The sequence below is a fragment of the Schistocerca cancellata genome, chromosome 4 (assembly GCF_023864275.1).
Source record: "Schistocerca cancellata isolate TAMUIC-IGC-003103 chromosome 4, iqSchCanc2.1, whole genome shotgun sequence".
In the NCBI taxonomy this organism is placed as follows: domain Eukaryota; kingdom Metazoa; phylum Arthropoda; class Insecta; order Orthoptera; family Acrididae; genus Schistocerca; species Schistocerca cancellata.
In genome coordinates, this window is record NC_064629.1 from 704,264,810 (window position 1) to 704,290,078 (window position 25,269).

At 42.1% G+C, this 25,269-nt stretch overlaps 1 protein-coding gene across 1 annotated transcript in view; it reads right to left on the reverse strand.

Annotated features, from left to right (window-relative positions):
* Positions 1-25,269, reverse strand: part of LOC126183521 (solute carrier family 28 member 3-like) — a 418,615-nt gene that overhangs the window by 121,039 nt on the left and 272,307 nt on the right. The window contains exon 5 of the mRNA XM_049925578.1: positions 19,237-19,435. Coding sequence (XP_049781535.1) covers positions 19,237-19,435 — 199 coding nt within the window. The remainder of the gene's footprint in view (positions 1-19,236; positions 19,436-25,269) is intronic.

Sequence of the window (25,269 nt, forward strand, 5' to 3'; positions counted from 1 at the left end):
TTGTTTGCGAGCGCACATGTGTGTGTGGGGGGGGGGGGGGGGGGAGGGCGAGGGGAGGGGTGAGAGGAGGGGGGCCTTACAGGCACTCAACACTGAGGTCATCAGTGCCTGTACACATATTAAAGGATGCAAATGTGGAGAAAACAACTAAAATTGTTGTTACATAGTAAAGAGGAAGCATATAAACTGGCACGCATTCACTCACCCCCTCCTTACTTGCATTCACTTACATAATCACTCAATCAGTCATTGGTTGCTACATCCACCCTTTTGTGCCCTGCAACACCCATGTGCCCTGGCACCCAACAAAAGGACACCTCCTTCCCCAGCTGCTGTAGCTGGAGGAGGGTGTCCTGAATATCCTGAACTACTTTACTAGTTGAATACGAGCAGTGTAGAGACTGAAGTGCTCTAAGGGAGTTGTAACACATGAGTAAATTAGCAGCATGGCACATCTCATCTGCTCCAGTGCCATCAAGACTGCAGTTAATTTGGAATCAAATACAGTGAAACTGAATCTTGAGGCCAAGGTCCGGGAGAACAACAGAGAAGTCAACAGTCCCCGTTTAGATCTGTCCGTGAAGACAGCAACATAGTTCTGGTGCTCATTTAAAACACTGGAAGAAACACTTTAAAAACAGAAGCAGGAGTGCAGTGTCTCCTGTACTGCACTAAATATAAAATTACTCTAGGCCTCTGCAGTAACCAGGCTGACAATTAGTTAAAATCTCAGATTTGAACTTGTATATGTCCCACACCAAGGGACTCCGGCATATAATTTGCACAGACCCCAAATGGTCTCATTTTCTGTAGACAGTTCGTAAAAAGGCATTCCACAGCTGGATGAGCAATGTTATGCTGGGGAACTAGAAGTTGTGAGGAGCTGACATGCCTGGTGCACCACGAGAAGCTGCCACTGGATGGTAAGTGGAGAGTCACCAGCCTCAGCACAAACACTGAGTATGGGAATGATCCTGTAAGTGACCATGGACAGCTTGATACCTTCATGGTGGACAGCATCAATGATTTTCAGGTACAAAGGCCTTGCTGACTCATACACTGTGCACCCATAGTCCAGCCACGACCGAATGAAAGCCCTATAAAAGTGGACCAGACACACCCTGTCTGCTCCCCAAGACCTGTGGCTAAGACGCTTCAAAATGTTCAGTGCTATCTGGGCCCGTGCCTTTATGTGTTGTAACCACAACAGCTTGGAGTAAATAATGAGGCCCAAAAACCGCACAGAGTCTAAAAAAATGATTCAAATGGCTCTGAGCACTATGGGACTTAACATCTGAGGTCATCAGTCCCCTAGAACTTAGAACTACTTAAACCTAAATAACCTAAGGACATCACACACATCCATGCCCAGGGCAGGATTCGAACCTGCAACTGTAGTGGTCACGTGGTTCCAGATTGAAGTGCCTAGAACTGCGGCCAGCAGTCTTTAAAAGGGAGAATGGTGTTCTACATATGCAAGTCAGGTACACTAAAAATGACATGAAGAATTAAAATGAACATACACACATTATTCTGCAAAAAACATAAAATCAGTCTTTGCAGCCCACTCCTCCAGCATCGTTAATGTAAGCTGCAACTGACAAGTTGCTGTTGCAATACTGGAGGAAAAACAGAAAACTGCACAATCGTTCACAAATAAGGAGCACTCTACAGGACTGCTTATTGTAGACATGATACTGTTTATGGCTGTGGCAAAGGGGGTAGCACTTAAGACACTGCCCTGAGAAAAACCATTCTCCTGCTCGGAACCATTCAACAGTACATCACCACCTCAGTACTGAGCTGTGCTTTGATAAAAAGAACCAAATAAAGATGGGGAGATGGGCACGGAAGCTTCCCCAGAACAAGGTGTAGCATCATATGCCTTACTGATGTAAGAAACTATACATACACAATGCTGTTTACATACGAAATCCTACTAAATAGCCACTTCTAGCAAGGTCAGATTGTTGACAGTGGATCAGAATCTCCTGACTCCACACTGAGAGTGACTTTGAGCTGCCTGGATTCCAACACTCATACCAGATGATGGTTAATCATTTGCTCCAAGGTCTTTCCTATGCAGATCATTAAGGTGGCACTCCAGTAACTACTGGGACATGTGCAGTCCTTTCTTGGTTCAAGGAGAGGTATCAGAATTATCTCTCTCAACGAGTTGTGAAAGCTTCCCATCTGCCATACAAGATTAAAATATTTAAGGACGATTTTCTTCGATGCTGCTGACAAATATTGAAGAATGCTGTATCGAATTTGGTCGTGACTGGGTCAGTATCGTGAGCTGCAGACAGTGCCAAATCCAGCTCCCACACAGAAAATGCGCAGTTATAGGACTATTAAATGTTAGACCTGAAACCCAACTCACCCCTTTCCATGGTAGCACAGTAATGATGGAACACTCGATCCTGGCTGGCAGTTGCAGTGTCAGTGCAAAGTGCTCCGACATCCATTTTCTGTGCAATGTCTCCAGGTGTTGTTTGGAAACTGATTGACTTAGCAGCGTTGCTATAGGTAATATACTCTGGCAACATTGGCAGATTGAATGTCACAATAAATTATGCTGATTTTTGGAGTTCCCCATCAACCCTTTTCATAACGTTTTGGACTTCAGTAACCTGTGCTCTTTCCCATTTCTGTTGCAGTTCTTTTGTATCCATGTCCATAATGTCATGGCATGTGACACACCTCTGGCACTAGAATGAAATTTTCACTCTGCAGCGGAGTGTGCACTGATTTTGAAACTTCCTGGCAGATTAAAACTGTGTGCCAGACCGAGACTCGAACTCGGGACCTTTGCCTTTCGCGGGCAAGTGCTCTACCAACTGAGCTACCCAAGCACGACTCACGACCCGTCCTCACAATTTCACTTCCACCAGTACCTCATCTCCACATTCCAAACTTCAAGAGAACTTCTGTGAAGTGTTGAAGGTAGGAGACGAGGTACTGGTGGAAGTACAATTGTGACGACGGTGCTTGGGTAGCTCAGTTGGTACAGCACTTGCCCGCGAAAGACAAAGGTCCCAAGTTCGAGTCTCGGTCCGGCACACAGTTTTAATCTGCCAGGAAGTTTCAAAATCAGCACACACTCCGCTGCAGAGTGAAAATTTCATTCTGGAAACATCCCCCAGGCTGTGGCTAAGCCATGTCTCCGCAATATCCTTTCTTCCAGTAGTGCTAGTCCTGCAAGGTTCGCAGGAGAACTTCTGTGAAGTTTGGAAGGTAGGAGACGAGGTACTGGCGGAAGTAAAATTGTGAGGACGGGTTGTGAGTCGTGCTTGGGTAGCTCAATTGGTAGAGCACTTGCCCGCGAAAGGCAAAGGTCCCGAGTTCGAGTCTCGGTCCAGCACACAGTTTTAATCTGCCAGGAAGTTTCATCTTTGACACTAGTCAACCTAATGCGCAGCTCACTGTTGATGGGATATTCTCCAGATTGCCGGGCATTCAAAAGCTTCTGTACTTGGGGAGCCTTTGTAGTCTCCAGGAGAAAAGTATCATTTCGCTGCCTCTTGATAGATTTCAGTTGCCGTGGGCGACAACTTTTCAAAAGAATCATCCACATATTTCATTACAACAAAAATGTTGTCCACCACAGGATGAGGTCTGTTACTTTGCTTATGGTTGCTGACAGTCAGAGATCACCCAGGCGGACTAGCCACCTGAACCGCTAGGAGTAGAAACATGAGATTTAGGCTTCATGGTGTTCCCACGAGCAGCTAGGGAAGAATGTCCACCCAGACAGTACCCCACAGGCCTGGGTAAGACTTATACAACAGAGGTGTGGCAGGTTCCCCAGATGTTATCCACTATTTCTTATTTATAGGGGTTTGTACCATCCTCTCAATCTGGGTGGTCTTGCCAAGAACCCTATTCCCTGTGACACACAACGTTCCCGCCACCGCACCACACGGTGGTCGCTAAAGCATGCCCAGAGCTTACAGTGACAGAGGACTGGCGGCCCATACCAATCCCCAGTTCAGAAGCCCCATGGTTGCCAGGGGGCGTTTTTTTTTTTTTTTTTTTTTTTGCTCTCTATATATTACTTCTTTAAGAAGATTTAGAAATTATAAAGTCTGTCACATCCTGTATAATTTCTTTATTGTTTCATGTAAGTTAGTCAATTTCATTATTGTTAGCTGAAGTTGATCTTTGTAAAGTGAATTTTACATTTACGAGGGTAGGTCAATTATTATCGGCAAAGCAGTTATAAAATTTTATTGTAATCAAATAGGAAACTAACAACAATTTTATTTCCTGACTTAGCCTCCTTGCGTTTCAACGCACTTGGTCCATAGTTGTACAAGCTTCCTGATGCACTCGTAAAATACGGTTCTCAGTTGAGCTCTGAGCCGGGAATGCACCGCTTCTTTCACTGCTTCGTCCCAGGCAAATTGACAGCCCCTTAATGCCTGTTTGAGTGCACCAAACAACTGATAATCAGAAGGGGCAAGATCAGGACTATATGGAGGATGATCCAGTACTTCAAATTTGAGTTTCTATATCTACATTCATACTCTGCAAGCCACCTGACGGTGTGTGGCGGATGGTACCTTGAGTACCTCTATCGGTTCTCCCTTCTATTCCAGTCTCGTATTGTTCGTGGAAAGAATGATTGTCGGTATGCCTCTGTGTGGGCTCTAATCTCTCTAATTTTATTCTCATGGTCTCTTCGCGAGATATACGTACCAGGGAACAATATACTGGTTGACTCCTCGGTGAAGGTATGTTCTCGAAACTTTAACAAAAGCCCGTACCGAGCCACTGAGCGGCTCTCTTGCAGTCTTCCACTGGAGTTTATCTATCATCTCCGTAACGATTTCGCGATTTCTAAACGATCCTGTAATGAAGCGCGCTGCTCTCCGTTGGATCTTCTCTATCTCTTCTATCAACCCTATCTGGTACGGATCCCACACTGGTGAACAGCATTCAAGCAGAGGACAAACAAGTGTACTGTAACCTACTTCCTTTGTTTTCGGACTGCATTTCCTTAGGATTCTTCCAATGAATCTCAGTCTGGCATCTGCTTTACCGACGATTAATTTTTTATGGTCATTCCATTTTAAATCACTCCTAATGCCTACTCCCAGATAATTTATGGAATTAACTGCTTCCAGTTTCTGACCTACTATATTGTAGCTAAATGATAAAGGATCTTTCTTTCTATGTATTCGCAGCACATTACACTTGCCTACATTGAGATTCAATTGCCATTACCTGCATCATGCGTCAATTCGTTGCAGATCCTTCTGCATTTCAGTACAATTTTCCATTGTGACAACCTCTCGATATACTACAGCATCATTCGCAAAAAGCCTCAGTAAACTTCTGATGTTATCCACAAGGTCATTTATGTAAACTGTGAACAGCAACAGTCCTACGACACTCCCCTGCGGCACACCTTAAATCACTCTTACTTCGAAAGACTTCTCTCCATTGAGAATGACATGCTGCGTTCTGTTATCTAGGAACTCTTCAATCCAATCACACAATTGGTCTAGTAGTCCATATGTTCTTACTTTGTTCATTAAACGATTTTGGGGAACTGTATCAAACGTCTTGCGGAAGTCAAGAAACACGGCATCTACCTGGGAAGCCGTGTCTATGGCCCTCTGAGTCTCGTTGACAAATAGCGCGAGCTGGGTTTCACACGATCGTCTTTTTCGAAACCGATGCTAATTCCTACAGAGTAGATTTCCAGTCTCCAGAAAAGTCATTATACTCGAACATAATACGTGTTCCAAAATTCTACAACTGATCGACGTTAGAGATATAGGTCTATAGTTCTGCACATCTGTTCGACGTCCCTTCTTGAAAACGGGATGACCTGCGCCATTTTCCAATCCTTTGAAACGCTACGCTTTTCTAGAGACCTGCGGCACAGCGCTGCAAGAAGGGAGCAAGTTCCTTCGCGTACTCTGTGTAAAATTGAACTGGTATCCCATCAGGTCCAGCGGCCTTCCCTCTTTTGAGCCATTTTAATTGTTTTTCTATCCCCCTGTCATCTGTTTCGATATTTACCATTTTGTCATGTGTGCGACAATCTAGAGAAGGAACTACAGTGCAGTCTTCCTCTGTGAAACAGCTTTGGAAAAAGACATTTAGTATTTCGGCCTTTAGTGTGTCATCCTCTGTTTCAGTACCATTTTGGTCACAGAGTGTCTGGACATTTTGTTTTGATCCACCTCCCGCTTTGACATAAGACCAAAGTTTCTTAGGGTTTTCTGCCAAGTCAGTACATAGAACTTTACTTTCGAATTAATTGAACGCCTCTCGCATAGGCCTCCTCACACATTTCGCTTCGTGTAAGTTTTGTTTGTCTGCAAGGCTTTGGCCATGTTTATGTTTGCTGTGAAGTTCCCTTTGCTTCCGCAGCAGTTTTCTAACTCGGTTGTTGTACCACGGTGGATCTTTTCCATCTCTTACGATCTTGCTTGGCACATACTCCTCTAATGCATATTGTACGATGTTTTTGAGCTTTGTCCACTGATACTCAACACTATCTGTACTTCAGACAAAACTTTTGTGTTGAGCCGTCAAGTACTCTGAAATCTGCTTTTTGTCACTTTTGCTAAACAGAAAAATCTTCCTACCTTTATAATATTTCTATTTACGGCTGAAATCATCGATGAGGTAACCGCTTGATGATCACTGATTCCCTGTTCTGCGTTAATTGTTTCAAATAGTTCGGGTCTGTTTGTCACCAGAAGGTCTAATACGTTATCGCCACGAGTCGGTTCTCTGTTTAACTGCTCAAGGTCGTTTTCAGATAATGCACTTACAAAAATTTCACTAAATTCTTTGTCCCTGCCACCTGTTATAAACGTTTGAGTCTCTCAGTCTATATCTGGCAAATTAAAATCTCCACCCAGAAATATAAAATGGTCGGGAAATCTACTCGAAATATTTTCCAAATTTTCCTTCAGGTGCTCTGCCACAACAGCTGCTGAGCCAGGGGGCCTATAGAGACATCCAATTACCATGTTTGAGCCTGCTTTAACCGTGACCTTCACCCAAATTATTTCGCATTTCGGATCTCCGTCAATTTCCTTCCATACTATTGCACTTTTTAGCGCTATAAACACGCCTCCCCCTTCATTGTCCAGCCTGTCTCTGCAGTATACATTCCAATCTGAGTTTAGAATTTCATTGCTGTTTACATCTGGTTTCAGCCAACTTTCTGTCCCTAGTACTATGTGTGCATTGTGACCATTTATTAATGAGAGCAGTTCTGGGGCCTTTCTATAGACGCTCCTGCAGTTTACTATTACCACATTAATATTGTTATTCCCTGTTGCGTTTCAGCAGTGTGGGCAGCAGTATGCAGACAGGCATTGTCGTGCAACAACACAACACCTTTTAATAGCAATCCTCGGCGTCTGCTTCGAATTGCAGGCAGTAAGCGTCTCACTGTAACATGCACTGTTTATTGTTGTGCCCCTTTACCCATCAAGTTCCAATACTGGACCTTGCGCATCCCAAAAAGCCGTAAGCATCAGTTTCCCTGCGGACGGTTGGGTCTTGAACTTTTTCTTGCAGGCTGAATTTGGATGTTTCCATTCCATACTCTGTCGCTTACTCTCCAGCTCGTAATGATGGATCCATGTTTCGTCATGTCTAAGAAATTAAGAAGTTGTTCCCTTTATTAGCATAGTGATACCAATGTTTTTTTGCAGATGTCCAAGCGTGTTTGTTTATGCAACTGTGTGAGTTGTTTTGGGACCCATCTTGCAGAAACTTTATGAAACTCAATTCTGTTGCGGATGATTTTGTAGGTAGAACGGTGACTAATTTGCAGACGATGTGCCACTTTGTCAATAGTTAATCGTCTGTCTAAGGGAATCGTTTCACGGGAAAGCTCAATGGTTTCTTCATTTGTGGTGATAAACAGCCGTCTGGCTCCTCCATCGTGCGTAACACTTGCATGACTGTACCGAAAGTCTTCAATGAATTTCGGCCCCTGATACGCATTCCGATCACAAAAAATGGATCACTGAACATTGCTCTTCTTTGATGCAAATAAACAGAGGAGCAGCCGTGATTAACAGCACGGCAGCGATAACGAAACTAACCTAGCAGCTTGAAAATTGCAAAGATATAACAACAAATAAACAAAGCATGCGTCATCAACGTAAAACAACAGTAATACCAAAATAAACAAAAATATAACTAAATTACGGATAATAATTGACTTACCATCGTATTTTCTTCTGGAAGTGTGTATTAATGAAAAACATGTTATTCACATTGGCAAACATTACTAAGGTATGATCTTCCTCATTTTGAATATCATGTTCAAAGTTTCTGCCAAACATTCCTACTTTACTTTTGATCTTACTTCTGTATCATATTTCTCAATATTAATTTTCAGCAAGATTGTTGTCGTTTATAAGTTTCTGTGACTGTTAGCTGAGGACTTCCACCTCGTCATGAGAAATTCACCCTCTTGGGTCATAGATCTGAATGATGTATATAGGCGACATAAAAATCAAAAAGCTTGCATACTTTGCCTACTTTCATTCCATGTCATATGGTATAATATGTTGGGGTAACTCTTCAAGTCAAACAAAAGTTTTCAGAGTCCAAAAGCGTGTAATACGTATTATTTGTGGAGTAAATTCACGGACGTCCTGTAGAAACCTCTTCAAAGAACTGGGTATACTAACTACTAACTCTCGGTATATTTACTCTTTTTCCAACAAAGAGCACAGTTCATACATACGATACTAGGAACAAAAATGATCTGCACAAGGACTTAAAAGCACTTACTTTAGTTCAAAAAGGGGTCCACTACTCAGGAACACTCATCTTCAATAATTTGCCAGCAAACATAAAAAAAATTTAGTTACAAATAAAGATCAGTTTAAAAGGAGCCAGAAAGACTTACTAGTGGCCAACTCCTTCTACTCCATTGACGAATATTTAATAGAAACAAATGATGTATTGAATATACTCATACTATTAGTATTGTTATTTCAGCTTAAAAAATGATGTATTGTATATACTCATACTATCAGTATTGTTATTTCAGCTTAAAAAATGATGTATTGTATATACTCATACATTTAGTATTGTTATTTCGGCTTTAAAAAAATTGACATATTCCACATCCACGAGGATCTCCTCAGCACGGATCTATGGAACGAAAAACTAATCTAATCTAATCTAGAAAAAGAAACACCTCAAGATGTATAAAGAGGGGACAGTCAATATTTTTAGGTCTTTAAATAATGGCCAACATGATGCCCTCGGCTGTGCAGAGCATATGTTGCAAATGATCTTTTTTGTAACTTTAAAATTCATGTAATATTTCCCGCATTTCCCCATAAAATTATGCCACATTGAATAACTGATTCAAAGTAGCTACAATATGCTATTTTCCTAGTGGCCATATCAGTGGCACAGGCTAAAATTTCTATTGCAAATGCAAGGTTGTTTAATTTATTTGCTATATATTCTATATGAGAATTTCAACTCAAATTTCTCTCTAAGTTTATTCCCAGGAACCTGACTGACTTTGCTTCACTCAGACCCAACATTACAGCCATTCTGAACACTGTGAATAAATGACCTTTAGCTGTCTGTTGTTAACATAGTAGGTGAACCAATTGTGAGCTACTCCCCATATTCCATAATGACCCAACTTCTGGAACAATACAATATTTTGTGATCAACACAATCAAATGCCTTACTTAAACCAAAAAAGGTGCCTAGCATTTGAAACCTTTTGTTTAATCCATCCAGTAACTCACAGACAAAGGAGAATATAGCATGTTCAGTTGTTAAACCGCTTCCAAAGCTGAACTGCTTTGATAGCAAATTGTGCTATATAAAATGATCAATTATCCTTACAAACACAGCCTTTTCAATAACATTAGCAAATACTGACGGCATACAAATAGTTCTAAAATTGTCTATATTATCCCTTTTCTCTCTTTTTATAGAGTGGCTTTACTACTGAGTACTGTAATCGTTCAGGAAACTGACCATTCTTAAGGGAAAAATTAAAAATATGGCTAAGTACAGGCCTAACATGTGCACCACAGTAGTTTAATATTCTGCTAGGCACTCCAGCATAACCATGAGAGTCCTTAGTCTTCAGTGATTTAATTACCGACTCAGTCTTCCCCTTGTTAGTATCACAGAGGAATATTTCAAACGTCAATCCTGGAAAGGCGTTCTCCAAGAGAGCTATATGATTCCCTTTAGAAACTAAGTTTTTATTTAATTCACCAGCAATGTTCAGATAACAATTGTTAAATGCTGTACATATATCTGACTTATCAGTAACAGAAGCATTTTTACTATGAACTGACTTTACATCGGCGACTGTGTGCTGCTGACCAGACACTTTCTTCACAATTGAGCACATGGTTTTAATTTTATCCTGTAAATTATCTATTCTGTTAGCATACCACATACTCTTTGCCTTCCTAATAACATTTTTAACCACCTTGCAATATTGTTTTTGTAATGGGCTACTCTCAAAGAACATGAGAAGTGTGTCAAGGAAGCATTATATTTGTCATCTATGTTATCGGCACTATAAACATCATACTACTCTTGTTCCTTGACGAAGTTTAAAAAACACTCTATTGCCACTGGATTAGCTTTTCTGCTTAGTTTGTATTTATATATAACATTTGTTTCAGTACATATCCTTATAGCGTAAAAATTTGTACATCATGGTCTGAAAAGCCATTCACCCTTTTACTAATATAGCAATGAAGAATGAATAAAAATATTGTCTATGATGTGTTACTGTTCCCTTGTACACTGATTAAAAAAAACACAATTTGCATCAACATCTTTTTCTTGCACAATCACATACAAAGTTAATATCAAAGTCGCCACATATAACTAATTTTTAGTACTTCCTATAAAGTGAACCAGGAACCCTCTCTAGCTTGAGCAGAAATGCTATGAAATCAGAGTTAGGGGATCCATAACAATAACAATCAGAAGTTTAGTTTCACTAAATTCAACTGCCCGTGCACAACATCTGTTCAGTGCAGAGCCGTGATATGTCTACGGATTCAAACGGAATATTGTTTTTTTTTTTTATGTGCACTCCACAAAGAACTCCTTGAAAAACAGTCAGCTAATCTCCACCCTTGTGAAGGAAGTCTCAATTTCAAATTATTTAAGTATAATATTCCAATAACGTCAGAGTCAACATCTATAAGCAGTTCACTAACTTCATCTCTAATACCTCTTATATTTTGATGAAATATACTAATTCATTCTCTAGTTGGATACCTGACCGCCGCTTACGGTGATTTCTTTGTTAGAGGGAATTCCTTTATGCTGGTATACCTATCAGCTGACTTCAATCTAAAAAGGGGGCAACTCTAACACCAAATATTACATGAACTTTATCAATGAGTGATCCCACCACCACCACCCGCCACACTGTCACCTATAAGCATTGCCAGACTCCCCTTCCCATGCCTATTGAGGTGCATGCCATGCCTAGTGAAACCCTAAATACTGATAGACTCAACTGGAACCACTGTAATGTTAGCCACGTCCTCCGCCATCAGTGCCTTCTCCAGCCCCATGTTAACACGCCTAACAGCAACATTAAGATGAGGCCAATCACGACGCTGAAACAGATTCATGAAGTGCATATTAGTGCCACCGGTTTGAGTACCTATCTTTACCAGGTCGCCATCTACACCATATTCCCCATCGCTATAAAGACTATTCCCTGCGCCACCCACAGTCACTACCTGATCCTCCTTCGTAAAATTTCTACATAAATCCCCTATGCTGTCAGTCACCTGAACCAACCCTGTACTAGGCTTCACAATGCTGGTGACCTGGTACTCACTCTCCAACACTTCCTGCAACTGCTGGCCCACACCTCGTCTGTGCAAATTACCTAGCAGCAGAACCTCCTTTCTGCTAGAATTTGCAACTGACTTAGGCTTCCTAACTACTGAGCACTGCTGCATGTTTCCTACACCTACAGTTACAAGAGGCTCCTCTCCACTCAACTCTGGTCAAATCTATTGCTTATACACAAAAAACAACTGCCTGAATATCTCCTCCTCCTCCTCCTACCTGCCTTCTTGCCAGCTGCCAGTTCCCATTCTCCAGCATCCTTCGCCCTCCACAACCTATGTAGTTCCTCCTCTGTGTCTTGAAACTGCACCTGAAGGGCACAAATCTTGCGCTGCTGCTCCTCTATCGACTTATTCTCGGTAGAATGCCGACTGTCTTCCCCACTGCATTCCCCCAATGAGAATATTTTGAGCAAATACCACACCGTAACCCACTACTCACAATCCTACGACAAAGCCCACACTTCTCACTCATGGTAAAATTTTAACAGTTACTGAAAAAACTTAAAGTCTACATTGCTTAAGTTTAATTACAGCAGCAGAACTATTTAAAGAAGTAATAATAGTGGTCTCGAAATTCTTTCTCTGCTAACAAAGCAACAACTTTTATTAATACTGCTAAACTACAACTAATACCAATATCACCAAAACGTCACACAATTTCTTAGCTAACATCAAAAATTCAAGTGGCCACTGAAACACTCAACAAAATTAAAACAGTAAATGAAAATTTTACTGAAATATTTCACTAGAAACAATTAGAAACATCAGCTGAAAACTACCGCACGACATTTACTCGACTTCAACGCACAAACAGCTCTGAAAAACACAGCGGGCAAAAGTTTGTTAAACCGTTATTTCGCCAGAAACAGCACTAGACACCGTTGAAAACTACTAAATTCGGTAACTGGATAACAGTGCATAAACAACTTTGTCAGAACTTAAGAACCGCTAGAGCTGCACTGCCCACCGCAAAATGTAAACACACTGCTAATATTTGGATGAACGAATGAAAACTGCTAAATTTAATATTCGAGTACATAGACAACTGACAGAACTTAGTTTCAGAACCGCTACAGCTGCGACCGCACGCCGCGAAATGTAAACACAGCGCTCAAGCCTGAGACTTGGATGAACGGCGTAAACACACTCACGAATAACAGACCACTCGAATCAATAACACAAAAAGAAAGACCGAGACGTATGAAAATACACTAATAAGTACTTTTACGGCAAATATGTGGATGAACGACGTAAGCACACTCACGAATAACAGACCACTCGAATCAATAACACGAAAAGAAAGACCGAGACGTATGAAAATACACTAATGAGTACTTTTACGGCAAATATGAAGACAAATAAACTTTATAAGTATCTGAGGTATAAAACTTTATAAAATATTGACGAGCAATTTGAACAGCAGTCCAGCACACGTCACAACAATGTTATTTCAGCCAGACTGGAATACAGATATTTGTTGTACTTGCACATAGAACTAGAGTGTCCAGTAAGCCTACACGTGGTTGCCTGTGACAGCTTGAAGAGATTAGGAAGACAGTGAACAGTATTATGCCTTTTGCTAAACTATTTGGGCAATAGTTTCTGCCCGGACCTGAAAGCTTCGTAATTACATGTATCCTTCCACTTCCTTTCCTTTTGCCTCCCCCCCCCCCCCCCTCCACCATCAATTCACATTATAGCTTCTCAAATTTCAGAGCCGGAGATCAACATGACTGTATCACATTCTGATTGTGTGCCAGCATACCTCTCAAGTTTCAAGGCAGTTATTTAGCCTTTAGTCAGTATTTAGGTGAATAACATACCATTAAGGTCCAAGGGGTTGCAAACATTCACTCACACACCATCTACAGTGTGGTATGGTGAGCACCCCACTCACATCTGTTTCCGACAAAGCTGCATAACAAGAAGGTGATAGGAATTTTTAGCACAGCAAGAATGCCTTGATGGGACTTAAATATCTAACTTGGGTGGGCATTTTAATCTCAATTAAGATGTAATTGAGAGCACTGTTCCCAAACCTTGGTAGAATGACTATTTCTAGCATCCTCAGTTAGTTAGTTACATGTTTCCCAGATCATTTTACACGACAGATCATAATGTTGTGGAGTGAGTCATTTTATATTCATTTCGCAAATTCATATATACATGCAGTTACATTCTGAAAATTCCTAAGCGTGTTTTTTTCCTTGGCCAACTCCTTAACCAAATGTCTACAATACAATCGTGGGTGAGCACCACATATTATTCTCACAGCAGGCAGTAATCATTATTAACTTATTCATATAAAAATGAGCAACCCTCTACAGACGAACTCTGAGCACTATGGGACTTAACATCTAAGGTCATCAGTCCCCTAGAACTTAGAACTAGTTAAACCTAACTAACCTTTGACATCACACACATCCATGCCCGAGGCAGGATTCGAACCTGCGACCGTAGCGGTCGCGCGGTTCCAGACTGTAGCGCCCAGAACCGCTCGGCCACTCCGGCCGGCTAAACTTAAAAAGTATTTCACATTTACTGATGAGCAGGTTGTACATAAGAATTGTTATTGTTCAGCCTTATGAATAACCATATTTTGATATACTCTCTTTCCTAAGGAGACTCATTTTTATTGTGTCATATTATTATATATACACCGAATTTTCTTGCAACCCAATGTACAGTGTGATTACCATTAAAGTTAAACATTCAAACCGCTGTAGAAATAACACCACTGGCCAGAATGACGTCAAATTGCAACGGAATATTATTGGAGAAGGCAGAAAACGTATGGCAGAAGAAAAATAAATATTTACAAAATGTACCAATAGATGGCGCTGTAAGCATTATAATTTATTAGTGGTCGACTACAAACGACAAATGAATCGTACAACAATGCCTAAGGTGTATGTTTTACGTTAAACAAACTGTACTACTCAGTGTGCATGGGTGTACAGTTGTGATACTGTTAGTTACGTAAGATCACGGCGAGATCATATCACATCGTATAGGAGAAATCGGTTTTTAATTGTCCTGAGGCCAAAAACTCCATAAAAATCATCAATCGCATTGATTTTTAATTGCCCTTAGGCCAAAAACCGCATAAAAAGCATCAATCAAAACAAAATCGGATTATTAAATTCCGTGTGACTGGCGCAAAACATGTTCAATATGCTGTCCACCGTTTTCTGCAGCAAGTTTTAATCGAGAAACAGCATGTTCCACAACTGATCGATGTATTGCTGCGGTCACGTTCAGAATGTGTTGCGCAATGCGTGCCTTCAATGCAGCTAAGTTTGCAATCGGAACACTGAACGCAACATCATTTAGATAGCCCCACAGCCAGATGTCACACGGATGAAGATCAGGTGATCGGGATGGCCAGGTTGTAGGGAAATGGTCACTGACAATTCTAGCATTTCCGAATTGGCGCTTCAGCAGGTGCTTAACTGGATTCACGCGGAGGTGCGCCATCTTGCATAAAATTGATCCCACGCACACATGCACGCTATTGGAGAGCTGGAATGACATCGTGGTTGCGCAAAAGACACTCATAGCGCTTACCACCGACGGTACATGTAACAGGATCGGAAGCACCTGTCTTTCGAAAAAATATGGCCGTATGATAAATGATGTCGTAAACCCGCACCACACAGTGACCTTTTCAGGATGAGGTGGTACTGGTTAATTTTCGTGTGGATTTTCCGTTGCCCATATTCGACAATTCTGCGTATTTTCAAATCCTGTCTGATGGAAGTGAGTTTCGTCTGTCCACAAAATCTTCCATGGTCAATCATTGTCCACCTCCATGCGAGGAAGAAATTCTAACTCAAAGGCCCCTCTTTGCTGGCAGGAAAACAGGAAGCTCGAGTATAATGATCGAGTAGGATGTTCGAGTATAATGACTTTCCTGGAGACTAGAAATCTACTCTGTAGGAATTAGCATGGGTTTCGAAAAAGACGATCATGTGAAACCCAGCTTGCGCTATTCGTCCACGAGACTCAGAGGGCCATAGACACGGCTTACCAGGTAGATGCCGTGTTTCTTGACTTCCGCAAGGCGTTTGATACAGTTCCCCACAGTCGTTTAATGAACAAAGTAAGAGCATATAGACTATCAGACCGACTGTGCGATTGGATTGAAGAGTTCCTAGATAACAGAACGCAGCATGTCATTCTCAATGGAGAGAAATCTTCCGAAGTAAGAGTGATTTCAGGTGTGCCGTAGGGGAGTGTCGTAGGACCGTTGCTATTCACAATATACACTCCTGGAAATTGAAATAGGAACACCGTGAATTCATTGTCCCAGGAAGGGGAAACTTTATTGACACATTCCTGGGGTCAGATACATCACATGATCACACTGACAGAACCACAGGCAGATAGACACAGGCAACAGAGCATGCACAATGTCGGCACTAGTACAGGGTATATCCACCTTTCGCAGCAATGCAGGCTGCTATTCTCCCATGGAGACGATCGTAGAGATGCTGGATGTAGTCCTGTGGAACGGCTTGCCATGCCATTTCCACCTGGCGCCTCAGTTGGACCAGCGTTCGTGCTGGACGTGCAGACCACGTGAGACGACGCTTCATCCAGTTCCAAACATGCTCAATGGGGGACAGATCCGGAGATCTTGCTGGCCAGGGTAGTTGACTTACACCTTCTAGAGCACGTTGGGTGGCACGGGATACATGCGGACGTGCATTGTCCTGTTGGAACAGCAAGTTCCCTTGCCGGTCTAGGAATGGTAGAACGATGGGTTCGATGACGGTTTGGATGTACCGTGCACTATTCAGTGTCCCCTCGACGATCACTAGTGGTGTACGGCCAGTGTAGGAGATCGCTCCCCACACCATGATGCCGGGTGTTGGCCCTGTGTGCCTCGGTCGTATGCAGTCCTGATTGTGGCGCTCACCTGCACGGCGCCAAACACGCATACGACCATCATTGGCACCAAGGCAGAAGCGACTCTCATCGCTGAAGACGACACGTCTCCATTCGTCCCTCCATTCACGCCTGTCGCGACACCACTGGAGGCGGGCTGCACGATGTTGGGGCGTGAGCGGAAGACGGCCTAACGGTGTGGGGGACCGTAGCCCAGCTTCATGGAGACGGTTGCGAATGGTCCTCGCCGATACCCCAGGAGCAACAGTGTCCCTAATTTGCTGGGAAGTGGCGGTGCGGTCCCCTACGGCACTGCGTAGGATCCTACGGTCTTGGCGTGCATCCGTGCGTCGCTGTGGTCCGGTCCCAGGTCGACGGGCACGTGCACCTTCCGCCGACCACTGGCGACAACATCGATGTACTGTGGAGACCTCACGCTCCACGTGTTGAGCAATTCGGCGGTACGTCCACCCGGCCTCCCGCATGCCCACTATGCGCCCTCGCTCAAAGTCCGTCAACTGCACATACGGTTCACGTCCACGCTGTCGCGGCATGCTACCAGTGTTAAAGACTGCGATGGAGCTCCGTATGCCACGGCAAACTGGCTGACACTGACGGCGGCGGTGCACAAATGCTGCGCAGCTAGCGCCATTCGACGGCCAACACCGCGGTTCCTGGTGTGTCCGCTGTGCCGTGCGTGTGATCATTGCTTGTACAGCCCTCTCGCAGTGTCCGGAGCAAGTATGGTGGGTCTGACACACCGGTGTCAATGTGTTCTTTTTTCCATTTCCAGGAGTGTATATAAATGACCTTGTGAATAACATCGGAAGTTCACTGAGGCTTTTTGCGGATGATGCTGTAGTATATCGAGAGGCTCTAACAAAGGAAAATTGTACTGAAATGCAGGAGGATCTGCAACGAATTGACGCATGGTGCAGGGAATGGCAATTGAATCTCAATGTAGACAAGTGTAATGTGCTGCGAATGCACAGAAAGAAAGATCCTTTATCATTTAGCTACAATATAGCAGGTCAGATACTGGAAGCAGTTAATTCCATATATTATCTGGGAGTAGGCATTAGGAGTGATTTAAAATGGAATGACCATATAAAATCAATTATCGGTAAAGCAGATGCCAGACTGAGATTCATTGGAAGAATCCTAAGGAAATGTTGTCCGAAAACAAAGGAAGTAGGGTACAGTACACTTGTTCACCCTCTGCTTGAATACTGCTCAACGGTGTGGGATCCGTACCAGATAGGGTTGATAGAAGAGATAGAGAAGATCCAACGGAGAGCAGTGCGCTTCTTTACAGTATCATTTAGTAATCGCGAAAGCGCTACGGAGATGATAGATAAACTCTAGAGGAAGACTCTGTAAGAGAGACGCTCAGTAGCTCGGTACGTGCTTTTGTTGAAGTTTCGAGAACATACCTTCACCCGGTTCTAGGCGCTTCAGTCCGGAACCGCGCTGCTGCTACGGTCGCAGGTTCGAATCCTGCCTCGGGCATGGATGTGTGTGCTGTCCTTAGGTTAGTTAGGTTTAAGTAGTTCTAAATCTAGGGGACTGATGGCCTCATATGTCAAGTCCCAGACTCACTTCAACCATACCTTCACCGAGGAGTCAAGCAGCATATTGCTCCCTCCTACGCATATCTCGCCAAGAGACCACGAGGATAAAATCAGAGTTTAGAGCCCACATAGAGGCATACCGACAATCTTTCTTTCCACGAACAATACGGGACTGGAATAGAAAGGAGAACCGATAGAGATACTCAAGGTACCCTCCACCACACACCGTCAGGTGGCTTGCGGAGTATGATGTAGATGTAGAAGCAACTCGTGCACATGGGTAATTTTGAATGGTTAGCAAAGAAGGATGTTTCGTAGGATTTTATGAACCGTGCTCACGGGTATGTCCAATCTCGTCTCATCCTGCATTGCTGTGGCCACTGCTTCCACTGACGTCGAATCAGTTCGTTTCCTCCCTTTACCAGCGAGACCCCGTCTTTTCGAATTTCCGAATCATTTTCTCCAGACCCACAGCAGTCATCGGACCAACGCCTTTTTTAAAACCCTTCAGTGTCCGGAACTTCTGCAGAGAGACATGTGCACAGCCATCATTCTTGTAATACACCTTTACAAGCAGAGCGCGATCATGCAATGAGACAGTCATGACGAACATCACAGATGCAAAAGGAGGAAAAGCCGTGTACCCGGCGTGTTTATACCAACTTCAATTGGTCGTACGCATGACAGGCGTAGTCTGACACAAACAGCGCCCTCTATTTATCAACTTTCACACTATTTTTTTTCTTCTTCGATAATATTCCATTGCAATTTGACGTGATTCTATCCAGTAGTGTTGTTTCTACAGCGTTTTGAAAATTTAATTATAATCACCCTGTACACAATGGCTGAGTAACAGCTAAAACTAAGAACTTGTGCACTATTTAAATTTGACTAAAAATTAAACAGTTTATTACCTTCATAACATGTCTTCGTCCGAAAATATGCCAGGGCCCATGCAAAATATCCAATAAATACAACATTTAAACAAAAAAGCAGCACATTTTTGAGCAGTCTTTTATTTTTCTGATATAATCGTGATGTTAGATCACAGACTGATCCATTGCATTTTGAGCAGCATCCACAGCTTCTTCCTCCCTCATGTTCCTTGTTCTCCTGAATAACAAAATGAAAACAAATTTATTAACAGCATTCACTTATAATAGATTTTTTGGAAGCTAAAAATATAGATGACTACATAAATAAATACATGTGGCAGCGTAAACCTTTCAAAATTATGAAAGAAGGAAGGAATAGTACAATATTTTAAGGATACTTTGCCTAGAAACAGTTGTAAACAGGCCAGTTTATAATTCTGAGAGACCAATACCAACCTCTAATTGTACCATACGATACTTACTTGGATCAGTATATCTCAAAATGCACTGATGAACCAAAACATTACGACCACCTACTTAAAAGTGTGTGTGTCCATCTCTGAAACACAATTTAACAGTGATTCTGCGTGCCATGGATTCAACAACCACTTGATAGGTTTCCAGAGATTGGTGGCACCAGATGCCTATGCACAGTCAGACACTTCCGTAACTTACAGATGGGTGGCTTGCGGGCATGGAGCTGGCACCTGATAGCACCCCAGTTGGGTTTCATCAGATTCAGATAAGCCTAATCTGATGACCAAGATATCAATGTGAGTTCACTGTCATGCTCCTAAAACCAATGCGCACGATTCTGGTCTTGAGACAGTTACCCTGCTGGAAGATACCCTCACTGTTGGGGAAGACATCAAGCATAAGGAGTTACAGGTAGTCCCTAATAACGTTCACATAGTCCTCTGTCGTGGTGCCTTCAATTACTATCGTAGGTCCCACAGAAGTCCAGGTGAATGTCCAACCAGTCTGTGTCTGTGGTGTGCTGTGTGTTTCGAACAGCTGCTCGCCTAGATGACAGCGTATATGGGCATGACCATCGACCTGGTTTGACGATACATGGGATTCATCTGACCAGGCAACATGGTTCCATTGTCTGTGGTCCCATCTCAGTGACTCCATCCCCACTGTAATCGTAGCTGAGAACGTTGTTGGGTCAACATGGGAACACACAGGGGTTCTCTGCTGCAGAACACCATTTTCAATACTGCTCTAAATGGTGTGTTCCAAAACACTTGTGCCTGTGCCAGCAATGTACTCTGTCAACAGATCTGTCACAGATCACTGCCTACCCTGTTTTAGAGAGCACAAAAGCCTCCAATTCCTACATTCTGTGATGAGGTAAGGACGTCCAAATTCTTGTCACCTACTCATGGTTTCAGCATTCTTCAACCACTTTCCATAGACGCTCACGACAGTAGCACTAGAACAGCCGATCAGCTTCACAATTTCAGTGACTGATACTAGAAGCTGATAATTAATTCAGTTGTAATAAATCAATCAATAAATTGCTAATACCTAAGATTTCAGGTGTTGCGACTGTTGGCAGTTACACACTGATTGCTGTTAGCAATGAGAAGCATGTAGAGCAATAATTTAAGATAGTCAAACATAGTGAGTTTCACAGAGAGAGCAATACTGGTTCAAATGTAAAGTGAAATAATTCTGCCTTAGCCGACACTCCCATTTATTGAAAATGTCTACAAGTAGCGTGAAGGCACTCTTGATGCGCTACTAATCACTCAGTCCGTTAAGTGAGCACATATGAAAGAGGGATATGCTAATTATCGCCCAATATTAAACCAGACCATGAGTCTGTAGGATTCATCAAGTAGCACTGAGATGCTCAAGCTTCAGTTCAGTTATGATAATAGATTCTGCATGCCTAAATCTTGGCTCTTTCATGTTACAGCACTGAAAAGGAAGTTGTTCTTTTATTCAGTATGTTGCCATTATAAACTGATTAATTGGAAAGAATGTTGTGTAGTTATTTTTCTTTTCATGAGATTGATTCTAAGTATTCTGATCATGATTTAGCTGTAGGAGCATCAGATAATTATTAATTATATGCTATTCTTATAATTGTAACTAATAGCATTTAAATTCATTTACTATATGGCTACATTCATTTACTCCACGCTGCATTGCACTGGAACAGCAGCGTATAAATGTAAGGCTGGCATATTACTGTGACTACTTATTAATGCATCAGTTTCAGTGAACTTCTGAGTCTCACTATAATTAAAGAGTATCTCACTGCGTTTACAAGATAACTTGTTTTCGTGTGTGTGAATGGAGTATGATATCACAGAAGTGAATGGAAGTGTGTGGATGAGTTTATTTTGTTCAATTGTTCTTATGTGTTTACAAGTAATTTGTCTGAAATTAGCATTACTATCTGTACTTCCTATTGCTATTGTATTCTAGTATGTGTGCCTATTAACAGTGCATGGTACTGTATCAAAATTCGTAGAAGCATTTCAAATTTCACATGATGAGGGCTTTGTTCAATTTATCCATGCTGTTGAGTGTTCTGTTCAAATGGCTCTGAGCACTATGGGACTTAAAATCTGAGGTCAGCAGGTCCCTAGAACTTAGAACTACTTAAACCTAACTAACCTAAGGACATCACACACATCCATGCCCGAGGCAGGATTCGAAACTGCGACCGTAGCGGTCGCGCGGTACCAGACTGATACGCCTAGAACCGCTCTGCCACAGCGGCCGGCCTGAGTGTTGTGTACTACACTGAAGTGCCAAAGAAACTGGTATAGGCATGCGTATTCAAATACAAAAGACAACAAGTGTCTGGTGCAATTGTTAGATCGGTTACTGGTGCTGCAATGGCAGGTTATCAAGATTTAAGTGAGTTTGAACGTGGTGCTACAGTAGCCACACGAGCGATGGGACACAGCATCTCCGAGGTAGCGATGAATTGGGGATTTTCCCGCACGACCATTTCACGAGTGTACCGTGAATATCAGTCAATAACAGTAATGGTAAGAAGGCAAAAATAAAAATAAAACCTGATGAGGTGTATTACAGTGATAGGAGGAAACTGGATATCATGAACAAAAAATCTGTCGTAAATGGAAAGCACAATGTTGTGTATGTTCTACAGTATTATTTTATCCTGTGAAATGTTTTTCGCCTACAAGGCATCATCAGACTTTAACTGACTGTCGTTGTCGAAGAGTGTATAATATTCATCAACAACATTGAAAAAGATGTTACACACTGAAACTGAGGTATGAACACAGACTAAACGTTATCTTGGACTGTGCAATGGAAATGTAATTATAAATGTTTAGCTTAAACATTTAATAAATATAAAGTGAACAAATCAGAAGGGCCATACAGCTTACAGGAGCTCAATTGCCACAAACGACTTACACCCAAGAGGACAGACGTATTGATCGTTTGCCTATGGAGGATCATACAGCTATGTCATGTCAAACGCCCACAGAGAGAGTGCGAGGATGTCTGTAGTACCATGGACAGTCAACATGGTGACACTTGCCACTTCCTTCGATTCAGAAGCACAGAAAGGCACGTTGACAGTGGTGCATGCTCCAACAATACTGGACGCACGAGTGGTACAACGTCGTCTTTTCAGACGAGCCCCAGATCTGCGTACAGTATCACAATGGACGTGTCGATGTGTGGAGGCTCCTAGGAGAACGAAAATGCTTAATCAAATTGCCTGAACATTTACGACATATTATTTTGGCAGGACGTTGCAAAGACGACATTGAAGCTTTTCAGGGACTGTTACAAGAATTGGAAATTGACACTGACAATCGCGGAACACGAAAACAGGAACACAACAATTACAGGTCACATCCGTCACAATTCCGCGATGACAGAAATAATAACTGGACACGACAAGGCTATTCTTACAACGCAAATCGTGACCAAAACAGACACCCCCCTTATGACAACCGTTGCCAGAGTAGTAATAATTACAGGGAAAGATCACCTCTCCCCAGTAGTGACTATGACAGAGACAATCAGAGAAACAGACAATATGGGAACCAAAATAATTATTATCAAGGGAGACAGAATAACTTCAGACGCAATGGTCCACTGCGCAGTTACGATTCTGGGAGAAATTATCCACCACATGACCGATAAACAAGAAACTATGAAAACTACCGACATAACGACAGACCCGAATTTCATCAGAACTGGCGGGATTAAAACAGGGCAGGACCCTCTCGGCAAGGAGAATTTGTGGAAGTTAGGTCTCCTAATCCCAATAGCGATGCGCGCCAACAAAGAGACAGTAGGCAATGACTCACACCGCTGGCAGCCACAAAACGTACTTATGAAGCTGACGACGTTGCTGCCGTGGCTAGTAATTACGTAAAAATGGAAGACATTAGGGACATTTTACTCCAGGAATACGACTTAGAACAGAACAACATCGCATATCCTGTAATTCACATTACAGTAAATGACGTAAAACTTACGGCAGTACTTGACTCTGGCAGTCCCATTTCAGTAATTAATGAAACAGCTTTTAGCAAATGCAACAAATCGATCGATTCCCCGACACCTCCTTTACATAAAATTAAATTACAAGGTGCAATTTTTGGAAAAAGTGTAGATGTACGCCAACAAACCAACTTAGAATTCTTTTGTCAAAGCCACAGCTTCTCTATGAACTTTCTTATTGTTCCATTATTATAATGGGAGTAGACTTTTTGAATGAATACAAAGCAGTCTTAAACTTTCACGATGCTGAAATAAGTTTAGAGAAAGAAAGTAAGTCAATAGCCTTGAAATTTTGGAGATTGGCTCTCAAACCATGACGAGGAAATTAATCAGCTTTACCTCTTCCTAGGTCCTTAGGTTAGTTAGGTTTAAGTAGTTCTAAGTTCTAGGGGACTGATGAGCATAGATGTTAAGTCCCATAGTGCTCAGTGCCATTTGAACCATTTTTTTAACCTCTTCTTAGACAACAGTTCGGAATTTTCGACGGAACTTGACACTAACAATCACTCTGCAAGTATTGACAGGGATGATATCGACGGCGTATTTGATACTAATGAGTCAATTCAGAATAAAATTCAAACCATTGAGAATTGTAATGACACTGATAGGCAGGACCTTTTTGAGATTTTATAAGCACATTCCACAGTTTTTACTCATAAAACAGAAACAATCAAGGGATTTCAATACCAATTTCGTGTTCGTGAGCATACTAAATTTTGTGTTAGACCATACGTAATTCCGGCACATTATAGGGACCGTGTTAGAACAGAAATACAATCTATGCTTGACGAGGGCATTATTGAGCCTGCAGTAAGTTCATACAACAATCCATTACATGTTGTTGAGAAGAAAAATGGATCGATCAGGCTTGTTTTAGATTCGAGACAAATCAATACTATCATCATTCCTGAAACACACAGGTCGCAAACGTTGGAAGACTTCTTCAAAATTTTAATGGAGTAAAAGTGTTGTCTTCCACTGATCTCAGATCCAGCTTTTATCAGATCGAACTTCATCCAGAATGTAGAAAATACACAGCATTTCTTTGTTTCGGCGTTTGTTAACAATTTCGGAAACTTTCTTTTGGTTTGAACATTTCTTCTGCAGCATTCATTCGCGGGCTAAATTCCATATTACCTGTGTTCTTAAAACGTCACATCACCTTATATGTGGACGATATTCTCAGAGCAGATGACTCATGGGAACAACATAAACGCATCCTCAACACTGTGTTACGTATTTTTGCAGAATCTGGAATTACAGTTAACTTGGAAAAGTCTGAATTCGGTAGGACAAAGGTGAAGTTTTTGGGACACATTATTTCTTCTGAAGGTATTCAGCCGGATCCTGAAAAGTTAGAAGCAATCAGAGCCATTCCAGTTCCATCCACAAAAAAAAACAAGTCCGCAGTTTTCAAGGTCTCGTAAATTCTGAATATGCAAATTCTATTTACACAAAAACTTTGTTCTCTCACTGGGAAAAATACTGTTTGGAACTGGGACGAACAGGCACAGTTGGAATTCAATTCTTTGAAAGAAGCGCTACTTGACGCGCCAATACTAG